Source organism: Nasonia vitripennis, chromosome 5, assembly GCF_009193385.2.
Source record: "Nasonia vitripennis strain AsymCx chromosome 5, Nvit_psr_1.1, whole genome shotgun sequence".
Lineage (NCBI taxonomy): Eukaryota > Metazoa > Arthropoda > Insecta > Hymenoptera > Pteromalidae > Nasonia > Nasonia vitripennis.
The window spans coordinates 27,141,150-27,156,548 of record NC_045761.1 but is presented as its reverse complement, the minus strand read 5'-3'; the positions used below and the strand labels follow the sequence as shown (position 1 = coordinate 27,156,548).

At 36.3% G+C, this 15,399-nt stretch overlaps 1 protein-coding gene across 19 annotated transcripts; it reads right to left on the bottom strand.

The window, feature by feature from the left end:
• Positions 1–80: 80 nt before the first annotated feature.
• Positions 81–15,152, bottom strand: LOC100113663 (serine-arginine protein 55). Of its 19 annotated transcripts, none has more exons than XM_031930928.2 (12): positions 14,943–15,152; positions 12,462–12,748; positions 11,137–11,207; positions 8,815–8,910; positions 8,325–8,348; positions 8,010–8,066; positions 7,543–7,612; positions 3,236–3,309; positions 2,931–3,119; positions 1,943–2,068; positions 1,487–1,609; positions 81–1,407 (listed from the first exon to the last, which is right to left on the bottom strand). In XM_031930928.2, the coding sequence occupies exons 2-12, from the start codon at positions 12,585–12,587 to the stop codon at positions 1,266–1,268; spliced, it is 1,098 nt and encodes a 365-aa protein (XP_031786788.1). In that variant the 5' UTR covers positions 12,588–12,748; positions 14,943–15,152; the 3' UTR covers positions 81–1,265. The 19 variants fall into 19 exon arrangements, with proteins under 19 accessions (XP_031786788.1, XP_008206900.1, XP_001603815.2 ...); XM_008208678.4 differs by lacking the exon at positions 8,815–8,910 and adding an exon at positions 8,950–9,030 and having other exon boundaries at positions 12,625–12,748; XM_001603765.6 differs by having other exon boundaries at positions 12,625–12,748.
• Positions 15,153–15,399: the final 247 nt, after the last annotated feature.

Sequence of the window (15,399 nt, the reverse complement as noted above, 5' to 3'; positions counted from 1 at the left end):
CATAAAACTCTGCTTGCCGAAATTCGCACGTATATCATTTATCGAGAAATGAATGTGATCAAAAATACATAGTACAACGATTTAGTTTACAAATCGACTTTATTTCAAAAACTATAATTTTCTGTTCTAATTCAATAAAACCAGCAGTTTTCTTGAAATATTTCATAAATTATAACATGTATTTCTAAAACTATTAATTTGTCATAAGCGAATAATCAAAGAACATAATGTATTTCTGTCTTTACATTAGCCAGGTATACGTGAAGAATAAAAGTTGGTGATGCATAATTAACAATTTCGTGACACTACCGGAGACAAATTAAGTAATCAATGAAAACGTACATTTTCATTATTAAGAATTCAATCTTACATTATAGAAATACAAGCTAGTCTACAATTCGATTTCGGGGTTGTCTCTTTCTTTTTTTTTTAATTCATGACAGTAAGACTTAGCGCTATAACTCAATACACATCACATATTAATATTTCTTAAATTACTGCATCAGGGATATATACAAAAAACCAGGAAAAATCCTATGACATGGAGGGGGTAACCTCAAAAAATGTGAATCCCGCCTTTTATCTTTCAATAAGAATCAATTTAATCGAAAAATGCTCTCAATAGTTGCACACTGACATTCAAAATCACTTATTATCAAGTTTTATGTAGCTCTCATATACACCCTAGGTTTCCCTATATTTACTGAATCAATATATTCCACAATAAGTTTGAAATGAATTATGCAAGTGATGGTAAATTGACGCGCGTGTCGTTATCCTAATTTCAGAAAATCATACAATATAAGCTATTTCACAAATTTGCAAGTTTTTCTCATCTTCTGACTTGCTATCTAACGTCAGAAATGCAGATACATAAAAATATAATGTAACCTAAGCTGAGTACAAGAGTCAATACGTCATTGCTGTACACGTTATATTGTTCTCAGTAAATAAACCAGAACATATTACGAAATTTAGTTAAGCCATACGCAAAAACGAATTTTTACGTGATTACAGATATTCTATTTTTTCATCTGTATCGAGAACAAACGGGGATACAATGATCAATGCGGTTCAATTAATAATATGATTGTTATGATTAAAATGTAAAAATGGAAATTCGCGCGCTAAGTTGTTTCCTGCAATTGGCGAGATAGATGATTGGCTTCTTGAGTTGTGTATAATTTATATTTTCAATTGTAAAAAAAATCGGCAAAGAAGTTTATTTCTTTTCCAAGTCAAGTGCTTAAAGTGCACACAATAGCTCAATCATCTTTCTGTTTTTCTGGTGATTTATCGCCGTTCATTGGTGATGGAGAGCGACTGCGGCTCTTGCTATGCTTGCTTCCAGAAGGTGATCTGGATCTGTCGCCTCTTGAGCGCTCACGGCTCTCTCGTGATCTTTCCCTAATTAAAAAATAAACTTTTAGTCTTTGTCTTTTTTTTCTCTCTTTTGAATAAATAACAATCGCCTGACAGAACTTACTTTGATGGAGATTTGGCCTTTGATTTGGATTGGGACCTAGATTTAGATCTGTCGTTCTTAGACCTGGAGCGGGACCTGGACTTGCTCTTTGACTTCGACTTTGACTTTGAGCGATCTCTTGACCTAAAAAAATAATTATTCATACTTAGAAAAAGTTACCTGGCTATGGCAAAAAGTGCAAAAAATGTATTGATAATATTTATAAATAAAGCCGGTCTATACATAATAAACATCCATTATTAAGGAAAGACATTAAAGCGTAGTTTATAGAAATAGCTCAAGCATCTACAGAGAAAGAAAAGTTACATCAAGTAGAAATCTACAGGTTAAATCAAGTGTTTTGTACAAGCTTAATACAAATGAATAAAAATGTTCAAAATCAAAATAAGACCGGAAACGTTTTAGTAAATAGAAAAATAAATAAAAAGCAAAGTAAAGTTGGGAGTAGGTACTCACTTGGACTTGGAACGTGAGCGACTGCGCTCAGGAGACTTGGATTTGGACTTTGATTTGGATTTCGAGTGTGCCCTCGACTTGGAGCGGCTGCTGCGGCGACTACGGCTACGTGAGCTGCGACGGCTCCTAATGCACACAAAAAAAAACAAAATTTACTATTTTTGTCTTTTTTTAACTTTAATAAAACTTGTGCTCGCAATACCGGCGAACTTAAGCAAAACGTTTGAATTTACCTAATCATAATAATTTTTGAAACCTACAATTGGTTAAAGTTTTTAACGCCGCGACTACTGCAACCGCTCGATAAAAGAGTTACCAATTAAAAAAAAAAATTGATAAATTTTGCAGCTAAAAGTTGTACTTTGTACGAGGGTTGGGTGAGGAATCATGTTTAGAAAGTTAAAAAAAGAAAGAAACTGTAATATAGGCCAAACCATCACTTACGAAAAACTTTGGCAAATTTTTCTGGCAACTATGCAAGTTTTTGATAATTTGGCTTTACAAATATTAATAAGTAGATTGAAACAGCTGCATCTCTCCTCTAAAATGCCAACTTATAAAATATTTTTTAACCAGGCAAAATATAAGTAATAAAAACAGACTAATTTTTGTTACAATGCTTCCGCTTACTTCATCGTGAATAAAAGAGATTAATATTTATGCGTCAAGCAAAATAACAAATGTGTTAAACTAAAATTGGAATAAAGTGATAAAATAACCAAAACAGTAGCTAAAACTTTTAACAAGCGATTACGGTAGTTCGTGCGAGCAAATATGTTCATTAAGGGTTGTAAAAGTAATAAAAAATTTCAAAATATGTCATTCCGGGTAAATGCAACAATTAAAGAAAAATTATACGGGGATGTTTTGTGCCGATAAACTAGTAATCTTCATTGAATTAAAAAGGGCCGAAAAATGTTCACATTTAACATGAAAATAATTTAAATAGAAGGGGTAAGAATTAGTTCAAAATTAGGGATAGGAATACCTGGAGCGAGAACGCGAACGACGGCGAGATCGCGATCTGGAACGCGAGCGAGATCTTGAGCTCGAGGATCGTGAGCGGCGGCCACGACGCTTGTCTTCAATCAAGCGAATCCTGCGACCGTTCAACTCGGTGTCGTCCAACTTCTCGATGGCGTTCTTCAAGTCGGAGTAAGTGGCGAATTCGACCACTCTGAAATATTAAAAAATCAACTGTTAGATTTCTCGGTTGAGCATAATTATATGGAATCCCTAATGCCTTTTTTCAATTGAAAACGTATATTAATGATGTAGATTATCAACACTCACCCTTCATTTCTACGTTGTTTATGTGCGTCGGCATAGGTGACTTCTCCAGCCTGTCTCATGTAATCCTTCAAGTCCTGAGCATCAATACAAAAATCAGTTAGTAGTGTTTAGAACAAGATTATGAAAAATAACGTTTATATGTTATTAATTATAAAATCTAAATGGCGCATTGTTCCTAAATTGAACACTAACGTAAGATTAAGATTTATACTGTGCACTAGCAAGTTAGTTTCCGTTCACGATCCTTATTATCATATGTATCCTATACTAAAAAAATAGAGCCTGGAGAAGTTTGAATCATGTCCCTAATTTAAAATGAGATGTGCTCGAATTTAGTATCGATTGTTACAACCTTTCTTTTTATGCAATTCCAATCCCTTGTCGTCGAAGGTTTTATTTATACAGATTACAAGCACACGCCACCTTGCAAAAAAATCATGGAATCGAAATAAAAGTTGAAAATAAATTTCTGCAAAGTGGTTTACAATCGATTTCGCGAAGAAACGTAAATTGGTCAATTATATTAAGGGAAGTTTAACTGAAAGTTTCATTGTGAATATAAAAAAATGTACATGGAAATACATTAGAAAAAGATTGTAAGATTGAAATTGATACAACGTTTCATGATTTTCAATCAGGTATGTAAAAAGTAAATTATCATACAATCCTAACTAACGTTATCTTGCCGCGATAAAGTTAGTTAATACTGTAGATAACTTCCTCCCTAATGTATGGCCTATTATTAAACTTCCGATCTTCCACCTAAAAACTTGGTTTCTTGTTAAAAGTCTTGAACAGATCTTGAGTTTGTCTTCTCCACTTCAATTGCATCTTGATTCAATGATTGCATTGTCTTCTTAGCTTCTGACCATGGGATCTCTGTTTTGACTTTAGGCACGTTTGACTTGCGTATCGTGGGAACCAGGACCATGGGGTCTTAAATCAACGCTTGTTTGGGTGGTAAGTTTGGAGGAGTGTACTCTCAAATCCTTGTCCTAAATCCTTAACCTAATGCACGCTTTTTCCTCTTACATTTAATTTATATGAAATTGTTATGCATAAAGAAAAGTTGAAACACCAGTCGTTCTATAATGAAGCTACGGCTGATGATTGATCAAGTTATATCTTAAAATTGAATTATGAACTGAAAAACATCTAAGTCAGAGGATGCCTAATTTCGAGCACAAATAAGATTATAGTTATTTCCGTCACATTCGACTTTATAAAATATATAGAAAAAGAATCTAATGACACAAGACATTCGCGGGAAGCTCGACAGTCTTCTCTACAAATGTGCACAGAGAGTAAATTGAACGCTTCCAAACAAATGAGAGCAGGCATGTTTCTCTGAAGGAGTGAACAAAGATAAAAAAAAATGATGAAAAATACATTAATTACGCCTGCGTTAGAGCCGGTACTTTACTGCAATAAATTATTTATATGATAATAGTATTAATAAAATAGAATATATAGATATACATGAATAATATATATCTAAAGAGTACACTCGGTTAAGGTGACGCATTTACCTTGGGCCCAGGCACCACCTTGCTTACGGACAGACTGAGAGGAGGACAGAGGCCACAGAGTACACCTTACTGACCGGATTGAATGACTCGTCTGACTCGCGAGAGCCTGGCGCTCGTGGAATGTTTGTGGACACTCTGTATGCGTGTGCTTGCCTGGCATGGCCCGCTCTCGGAGAGACGCAGTGGACGACACAGTTTGACGCGCGAGATGGTAGAAGAGCCCAAAGACCAGACACAGACAGGCCATGTACAAGACAATCGCCAAGCGGACGCGCCACGGTTATGGCCCCCTCGCTCGCTCTCTTAATCTTGCCTGCCTTCGTCAAAGACTCTCTTTGCTATGGTTTGCGGTACTGTATGCCACGACACCACCCCCTTTGATGGCTCTAGTGGTTTTCTTTTTCTTTTTCAAGTTATGATTGTTAGCAGTTGTAAGTTTGTCGCTGTCAGTCGCAGTCGCGTGTGTGTATGTAGGTGCATTGAGTTTTGATTTTCTCACAAGATTTTTCATGTTTGTTCGACTGTAAGAAATGATTGCTTGGTCAAAGTAGAGTTTTGTTTTGTTCGTCGAATGTCCGACTGTTTAAATGTTGATTTAGGAGTTGAGTTTTGCAGTCGCAATTTTTTCTTTTTTAGTATACAATGTTAGTTTATTAGTTTTTGTGATTTCAAGTTAAATTAATGACATTAAAAAGAAAAAAAAACAAGAAAAAAACTGATTGTCATTTTTTGTTTCTTTAGATTGATACAGTAGTTGATCCATTTAAGTTAAAAAAAAAAAAACACTGAAGGAATTGAAAAAAAAATTAACAATGATGCTAATAAAACGTGGTTGTCATCGAAACTTGATTAGTCGGTTGAAAGTAATGGTGAAAAGTAGTTAACTGAATTCCTAAAATCAAGAAATTAATTCGGACACCACTATGTGAAACGAAGTTGAAAAAAAAATTAAAAATAAAGAAAAAACAGCTGAACGAAAGTAACTCGAAAGAAAAAGAGGGTGAGATGAATAATAGACGTAAAAAAAGAGAAGAAAACAACTGTAAAAAGCTAGTGTAGTCGAGCAAGATGGAGGTAGGTGGAAGTCGTTGTTGCCAGTAGTAGCTTTGTTGAAGAAGCCTCGCGCTCTCTTTCCCTCGCTCTCGCCCCCAGTACAAGATTCTTTTTCTCTCTCGGTCTCAGATGGGTGGTAGATAGTAGATAGTAGCAGTAGTGGTAGTAGTGGCAGTGGTAGTCGTGGCTTGCCGTCGATGAAAACGGACCAACGAGACACAGAGCCAAAAGGACAAAAATCCGTGTCCCCCTCTGACACATGGCAGTAGCGCGGGTGGGTGCAGATTGACGCACGCACAGAGAGAAGGAAGAGATAACACCGGGCTCTTTGGCAGTGGGGTTTCGCTCGCACGTGTGGTCGCCTGACTGACCGGCACACGTTTCCTCTTTCTCTCTGTGAATAGGTACAGATTCTCTGTTTCGCCGGGGGTATCTCTCGTCGTCCGCACCCCGAGATTAGCGACTGCGTGAGCGCCGGTGGTGACGACACCTCGAGGCCTGCCGCCGTCGCCTGCCATCGTCTCTTTCTGTTCTGTCTCTCTCTCTCTCTCTCTTTCTTTGCGAGTGTGTTTGTCTCTCTCACTCATCATCGTGTGTACGACATCGGTTTCTTATTCTCTCTCGGCCCTAATCGTGGGTGTGGTGGTCACCGGCCCTCCACGGTGAAGAGGACAGGGCTCTTCGAAAAGAACAGCAATGGTTTTTTTATTGAAATTTTTGGTTGATTTTTTGTGTTTCTATTTTTTCTTTTTATCATTATATTCTGTGTGTAGTTGCTTTTTAATTTTATTGACATATTTCGCTCCCGTGAAAATTTTGCTTGTCGATATTCAAAAGCTAGCTGTACTTTGCGTAAAAAAAATAACGACCAAGTGGACATTGAATCAACGAGACAGTCAATCTCTTTTTTAGATTTATACTTTAAAATTTACTGTATGCACGATGCAATAGCGAGACTAAAACTTTATGAAAAGACAGAGACAATGTAAATTGATCAAGTAAGACTTGGTTTATCATTAGACCCTAAAGCTCATCAGAACATAGAGTTGGAACATCCTTCACAAGTTTATTCGATCGATACGACTTCTATAATCCCACGAGTGCCTCCTCTTCAGTCTTCCGAGATCCTTCATCAATGATTGATTCTTTGATTTATTGCTCTTCTCCACAGTGTGGTTGTGGTGCCTATTACCAAGATTCCTAGTCTAAATGGATCCTACGAGAGTCTGGTTCCCACTCTTCAGCAAAAATTATAGTGCCCATTTCTATTGTGGTAGGTCGCTTCCTGCTCTCATATACGATATTCCCAGTGGTTTTCAAGTACTTTCGAAATTTACTGCCATAGACTTACTTGATCAAGATTGTACATTCCAAAATTTTCAAAACAGGCGAGTATAGCGATTTTTTATTTTTGCTCTTACTTTTGTCAAAACAAGAATACTCAAAGGCAAAAGAAAATGAAGCGAAAGATATTATGCTTTTTCTTCGAAATCCGAAAACCGTTTGTGTTTAGTCAGTAAACGAAAACCGAGGACTAGAAATCTCTTAATTTGTATTAGAATAGAGATCAAAACTTTTTGAAACCGTTTAATACGAATACTTCATCTCTACTACATACACATATCGAGTGACTTCTCAAAAATATGTATATAATTGTATTGTGATATCGCAAGACAACTATGTTAAAAATGAAGTAATTAAAAAAGTTTCAATACGAAAGCTTACCTGCCAGCTAACACGGCTCGAAAGGTTTTCGACGGTAAGGCGATATTCCGTCCTGGTCGGGGGTCCATATCTGTAAGGGTTAAACAGTACGGAGATTATATTACAGTCAGGTGCCACGCGTTTTCAAGTTTTCTCATTTCCATGAATGAAATAACTAAAATCAGTCAATAATTTTTGCACGAATTTGTTAATTACAGTATCAAGTCGATTCCTTAAGTATCACGTGCAAAAATTATTTCAACGTATGAAAAGGTATGAAAAACGTAGGTATGTCTTGGACCTGACTCTAGAAAGGTATAAATGGGATATAACTAATTAAGTTCACGGATGTGGAAACATGGAGAAATAAATTTTTTAGAGCAAAATAAAACTGTGAATTGATTAGAACAAAACTACAACACCAAGGAACTTGATAAAAGGTTATATAGTATTTTGAATTCGTATAACAAAACATTAGACATATGTACCTGGGCAATGATTGCTTGTAGCTAGATGTGGTCCTCGTGTTTCTGTTCACACTATCTCTGCAAAAAGGGATATCATGTGAACAGAAATATAGGTTAAAAAAAAATTATGAGAAAGTAGGGTTGTGAATTTTTTCTACAGTGACAAACAACTACATGGAAGAAAAGACAGAGAGAGAGAGCAAAAAGAAACAAAAAAATATATAAAAAAATAATAATTAATAAAAGTAATACAGCATTCATTGCACAGGCACAGATTAAATCACCTGTTGCAATTGTATTAAACTTTTTTCTACTCGAAATGCAGCAATAGCGTACCTGTCGTGCCGCATATCGTCTCGGCTGTAACAAACATAACATCACACAAACTATTAGTTCGTTTGCAACAAAATTATATTTAGTGTAAAAAGAAGATTTTTATTCGTTGTTGTTTCTTTAATTTAGAGTTCTAATGATTTTCCGATCAACGATTGCCAAATAGTAAAATTTTGATTCGTCAAATCCAAGACAACCAATTTAAACTGATTAAATAAAAGTCACCTTTTCTATTAGCAATTGACTATCTTATAAAAACTATTTTAAGGCTTTCAATTTCTGAAATAAAAGTTATGAGATGCATAATGTTCATATAAAAAAAAAGCATCCACTTCATCTTTGCATACAAAATGGCATAAAACAGAAGGAAAGGGGCTGATACGAAAACAGAAAGTCAGTAATAAAAGGTAGTATATGCGCGTGTGGTCATATATGTGTCGTTTGTGAATGCGCGTGATAGTGTAGCTGTGTGTTCATTTGAAGATAGCCTTACGCTGAACGCCTCGAGTCTCCATATCCACCACGAGAGTCTCCGTAGCGCCACTGGTCGCTACCTCTGGGCGTACCTCTGGCTCTCTCTACAGTAATTCTGTAACAAGATATAATACGACAAATGGGATATGCTTACTTGTCTCTCCAGGAGCGTGAGCGTCCGTAGCCACGGTCGCCTCGCCTCCCTGAAACACCCCGTGCTATCTCGACCGCCACTCTGAAACACACCCAACAAAAAGCCCCGCCTAAGTTCACGACTATTTCTTTTTTCTCTAATTTTATCTCTCATCATCATTATTATCATTAACCATCATCATCCTCCTTTTTCAGACATTATTATTAATAGCATCATTAGATTCTCAACGGAGCCGTATACGACTTTATCTTATTTATTTGAACATTTCTTGAATAAAGTTTCATTTCGGTATAACAAGGCTTTCTAAACTGGCTCGACTTTTACTTTACTTCTTTTTAAAGCGTGAATGTACGAAAAAAAGTTGTAATGTGCAATCATTATCATAATGTAGCGTTATAAGATTTTTTTGCATTACTTCGGAAAAATGCTATTTTTGGCAATAAAAAAAGTACCAGTAAATAAAATGCACATACTGGAAGTTTACAATAAGTAAGTAATACAAGCAATACATTTTTAATAAACAGACCGGTATTTACTCTTTAATATCAATACAACTTTACAGCTTTAATCTAGCGATAATTCTTTATTTTAAACAAATGCAATAACCCTTCCCCTTTGAAAATCATCAGTTAAGCTATTTTTTTTTTGTAATTCGAACACTAATGTATGCAACTTACGACCAATCGCGGAGGACGAAATTTTGGTAGCCTTAGTAACTAAGCTTTTATTTGTCTTTTTTTATCTTTTTTTTTTTGATACCCAGAAAAAATGGGATCAATAATTTGGCTAGTAAATTGAATATAATTACATTTTTATATCTACATAATTCATAACGTTTTTCTAAATTATTTTGGTTATTTAATAATCAATAAGCAATTTAAAAAAAAAGACGAATAAAAATACTTGTGACTTGAGCTTTTTCATTGATGAAGAAAATATTTGTTCTACTAAAATTGATAATCGTTCATTGTCGATAATATTTTATTGTGAGGTGTGTGTTTTTTCATTTTCTCGATTTTACTTCCAATGGGGTAATTGATGGAAGTAGTTCAAAATGGCGGTAAGTCACACTGTCACGGTCATAAAGATAACTTTTGTTTTACCACAAAATCATCTTTGAGACTGTGCAATGCACATTTTACGACAGCAGTGATTCTTTTAAGATTTCATGGGGTCTTCAGGGTGTTTTAAATAATTTTGTTAAATAATTATTATAATATATGAAAAATAATATTTTTGGCAAAAGAAGCATTACCATACTTTATTCTAAGTAAACTACATTAAAGCGACAGTAATGCACTTTTACTAATAATACTCCAAGTAACCAAAAGTTTTTACATGCATTAATAGATTTTTGGTTCGAAACATTAAAATACTTTTGATTTACAGTTCAATAACGTTAAAAGTTCATGAAATGAAAATAAAGAAAGTTTTATCTCTAGTACAATATACAAGGATGGAAAAGAAGCACATTTAGTCTTTATAACACAAATGTTTGGAAATCGTTTGTTAAATGTTTGAAAACCACTTCATCAAAAGTTTTATGCATTACTTGAACTTGTTTTTGTAGACAGCATTTAAAATACAAACTTCAAACTATTACTTTTAAGCTGGCAGAGATTTGAAAACATGCATTACTGTTAGTTGTTTTCTTTCTTTTTTTTTTCAATTACTGTATAAATGTATGAATTTTGATTAACTGCTTCTATAAGAGTGTATATGTCTACAAGGTGGATGTGCTTTGATTTGCTAATAAAATAATAATCGACAAAACAAGAATTACAAATTTTATAGGATTTTAATTTCTACTGGAACTAATTTTACGTATAAAACGAAAAAACTTAAGCCATTATATTACTTGCCAGTTTTATATATACCTATTTAGGTTAAACTAAGAAATAGTTCTACAAATAAAAAGAAACAGGATTAAACTGTTTCATAATCATCATAAAAAATGATTCATACAATTCAAACTAAAGTTCACTAAACAGCATAAATGAATACAGAGTTAGATGAAATATTACTTCATAACAAGTATAATGCTATATGTAGTCTTGTTTGAATAAGAATGAATTGAGTATACAAAAGTAATTTTTTTATTTATTTTGACCAGTCATTTGCATGCTAACAGAATCAAACCCATTTACCAGAGAGTGAAGAGAAGTTTACAGTGACAGAAAAATTTACCTTTCTCCCAGAAGTTCTTTTCCATTCAGCTCGTAAACTGCATCATCAGCATCCCTGTAGTCATCAAATTCCTAAGGAAAAAAAAAGTTATGGTAATTATGGGGCTTACATAATGGATTAATCATATGTGTGATAAACTATTTATTAAATAATAAATTTTGCATTTATATATTTACAAGTATTAAAATAGTTATATTGAAAAAAGTAACATGCCTAACTGTAACTTTTAATTTATCGATAGTAGTTTTGGCAAAGATGGATAAAAAAATTATTTGAATTTTGTACTAACAAAAAATACATTACTGATGTATAAGTCACAAACTTTTAAACTGAATCGAAATCTACCTTTTAACAATTTAGGCAAGTCTTTTTTTAAATAAAATAAAACTTTAAAAATTATTAATAAATTAAAGAATAGGATTGTTCAAGCAAATCAGGATTCCCAGTCCAACTTTTAATCTGGTTTATCTCTTGAGGATGCAGCAGTTGCTAAACAGTTTTCACATCAAGATTATTAGGCTGTAAAATACAGGTGAGTCCGTTTATTCCTGTAGAACTTGAAAATTTTGTAGATATAATTGCCAAGCAGCTGGGATGTCATTTTAATTTTGTATGTTTGAAAAAAAAAATATTGTAAAGAATGAAAACAGAATTATTAAGAGGGATTCAGGTCGTCGGCTTGTATCTACACTTGTGTAATTATGCTTAGCATCACATTCGGTCAAGAGAGAAAGAAAAAAAATAAAATAAAAGAATGTACACAAACAGAATATTATTAGAAAAATCGCTGAAACACCATGTGTAAAACACTTTGATGTCTATAATTATACTTACCAAAAGGTTTCATTACCCCCAGATAAAATTTACTTGTGCTTGTAAATATTTAAGAAGCAACGGAACGCTTTTTTGGTAAAGTTAAATAAAAATGTGTCGAATTCTTTAGTTGTATGTTCATGCAATGAAGTAAAGAATATTTTGCAACCAACATAAAAAAATCATATGAAGCAGAAAAGTGGCTGCAAAAAATTTTAGATATGAAATTATTCTGTATAACCAACAAACTTCTAATCATCCAATTATTTTTCATGATATTTAAGCGATCTTTACAATAATCAGTTGCGTACATACCAGAAAGAGGCATTTTATCACCTTGATGTCGATTACATCAAGGGTTCTTGTTACTACTACTAATCCCCAAAAACAAAAACTAAACGAGCAAAAATAGTTGAGGATTTTGTTGGATTTGTCTTTGAGACATATTTGCTGTGAAACTTTAATTTTCTTTGATGTTTAACAAACAGCTCCGACTTAGTGATGATACTTACGACAAAGCCGTAGCCATTCTTGATGAGGACATCACGGAATCGACCGTAGCCTCTGAAAAATCTCTCAAGGTCTCTTTCCCTGGTGCCGTATGGAAGCCCACCGACATAGACCCTTGTCCCTACCATACTGTAAAAAGAAACAATTAATTTACATTAGACTTACCACAAAGGCAAATCCGTTCTTCATAGCGACCTCCTTGATTCTACCATATTTCCGGAAGAACTTCTCAAGGTCGCGCTCTCGCACCCGGTAAGTTAATCCACCAACGAATACTCGGGTGCTCATTCTTAAAGGAAAATATAAAAAACACCATACATAACAGGCTTCCTTTGGAACCTGCCGCTTTTTTATTTTAAAGAATTTAAATTAAATTTTTTGCATCGATTCTATTTTGCGCTTTTACTTCGTGAGAATATGTGACAGAAAAATCATTCGTTATGTATTTTTGCAATTCACATTCAGACGCGATTTGAATTTATACAAACGGTTTACAATTCGTAATTATGCGCGAGGATAGTTTCTTGAAAATATCTATTTACACAGCGATGTATGATGGAAATTCGCGGAAATATTATATTTATGATTTCGATGGCCCTCGCAAAATCGGCAAGTTTACGTTGGACAGTTGAAACTTACTGACGCGATATACAAGTTCGCAACGAGCTTTGAAATAATACGCAAAGCAGTATTTTAAATTATGCCAGATTCTGTAGGGCCATCGATATTGATAATGTTATAAATGATAATATTAAAGTATGTAAAAAAGTTTAAACAAGTCAAAAGAAAAAATATTAAATAAAAATCGTTTGCAATCGAACGAATATAAAAGAAAAAAATAATTTTTATGAATTTTGTTTGCTTTCTTAATTTGAATAATAAGAATTGGTTAATATAGAGCTAGTGGTGCGTTAGTGGATGATATTTTCTACCGTAATACTACTTATGACTACATAAAAAAATTAGGAAAAAAAAAACAACAACAAAGTAATAAAAGAAAATCTATAATTCGAATCAAACGAATCCAATTTTTATAGAGGCAATAGCAAAACAAGCAAAAAGGCCACGTTAAAATACAGTTAATTTGTTTAAACTTTTTCAGGGCAAAAGCTTTCCGCAGTCCTCCATCGAATCGATAAATCGCGGGATCGTAAGAGAAATAACAAATCCAATTTCATTCGCGTGCGCGTTACCTATAGCGTACGTAAGATAAGTGCTAATAAACCGGCGAGACGCGGCTTGGGCATGATTTATCGATATGCGCGTAATTTACGGCTTTATTAAATCAACCGTTAAAAATAGCATTTTAATTCGGAAAATTCGATGGATTTTTAATGAAAACGCTCGTTGAAAAACAATTAAGACTCGTGTACGAGTAATGCCACTTAATGAGGCTGTTGTAGAAACGCTTTCGAACGACGCGCATTAAATACACACGCTCAATGCCGTACGCAGCGATAATTAACCGCAGCGATGTGTAGTACACAGCGCGCGTTATGTTGCTCTCCCCCGAAACGGTCCGGAAAAGGTCAGTTTACTGTTATACGGCGAGAGAGGGTGGGGGGGGGGGGAGATAGAGAGAGAGAGCAACACCGGTCCAAGTCTCCACGCCGCACACGAAAACCCACGCGACACGCATCTAACATCATCTTCCGGCCAAAGCACGACCGCGTCATCTATTATACTCCCAACTTGCAATTTTTATTATATCATGAATAATGCAAGCTGTATTCAAACGACTGACGGTGCAATTTGCGACGCGTCTCTAAGCCCACCCCCTTCCGAAACTCGCGTAGCCATGCTCCGAATCGACAACGTAAACACACGCGCGAACGTAAACAGACGACTGGACGGAAATCGATGAGTTACGTAACAAACGACGTGTGTCCCAGCGTATCTATCTATAGGTAAAATGAAAGACCGCAGCAGCCATAAAAAAAGTTTCCGTCGCGCGCGCGCGCGCGCGCTTATAACGCCGGAGGGGCGGGAGAGGATGAGGGAGAGAAGCGAGAGCCGGTCTGTGCAGGCACGCTTTGCCGGCGTTTTTTCCCGATGCCGGGGCCATGCACGACGAATCCCCGCGTCGCTCTCCCGCTGAAAATAAAAATCTCGCGACATACTGCGAGAGAGCTGGTTTGCGTAAAAAAGCGATAAGCGCCAATCATGGCACGACGCCGCTGTGCTACCGCGAGACAGAGTCGAGGAAAAGCGGGCGCCGTGTGTGACGCGCCAACATGTCGGCCGCGCGCGCGCGCCGCTCGAGCTAGAACGCAATTAACACGCAGCCGACGGGGAAGAGGTGCACCGGATGCCAGCGCGTACCCGGAGATGCGAGGACTGCGGAAAGACGCGGAGAGGAGCGCGTAACGTGCTGGAGTAGAGAATCTTCGCGGATGAGAGTCGGACAGAAGAGATCCGAGCCGTACGTGGCATTAGAAAGATCGAGAGAGCGAGAAAGATTGAGCCGGAGCACCCGGACTTACCTGATTCTGTGTGTATCCCGGGGGAGCGATGTTCACGCAGCCCTTCCGTTATCCAGGTTTACTCGAGGTCTCGCCTCCTCGGGTGGGAAAAGCGATGATATTCGCGAAAGCCGCCAATAACGAACTACGCTGCTTGTCTGCGTACAAGTATACGTGTGTAGCCCGGATGGCTGCGCGGTGGCGAATAACGATCGGCGTCTCGCTGGCAAAATGGCCGACCCTCCGGCGAGGCAATGGCTGACGGTTCGTGCGACGGTCAGTGACGGGATTGACGTTGCCGGGGTAGAGGGGAGTGACGGTCGCTTACGGTAATCCGGCCTCGTGCTACTTTCGAGATATGTCCGCCGGAAGTGCGGCGGGACACGAGGTTCACGAGGCCTGGCCTTCTCGGCTCTGCGGAGGTACGGGCTTTTCGATTTTTCGGACGGGATGAGAGACATTTTTTTCCTCGGAGACG

Coding starts and splice junctions, on each gene's coding strand:
- LOC100113663 (XM_031930928.2), bottom strand. CDS start 12,587: ATGGTAGGGACAAGGGTCTATGTCGGTGGGCTTCCATACGGCACCAGG. Junction 8,349..8,814: donor GGAGACTCGAGGCGTTCAGC/GTAAGGCTATCT, acceptor TGTTTGTTACAG/CCGAGACGATATGCGGCACG. Junction 8,067..8,324: donor GACGATATGCGGCACGACAG/GTACGCTATTGC, acceptor CCCTTTTTGCAG/AGATAGTGTGAACAGAAACA.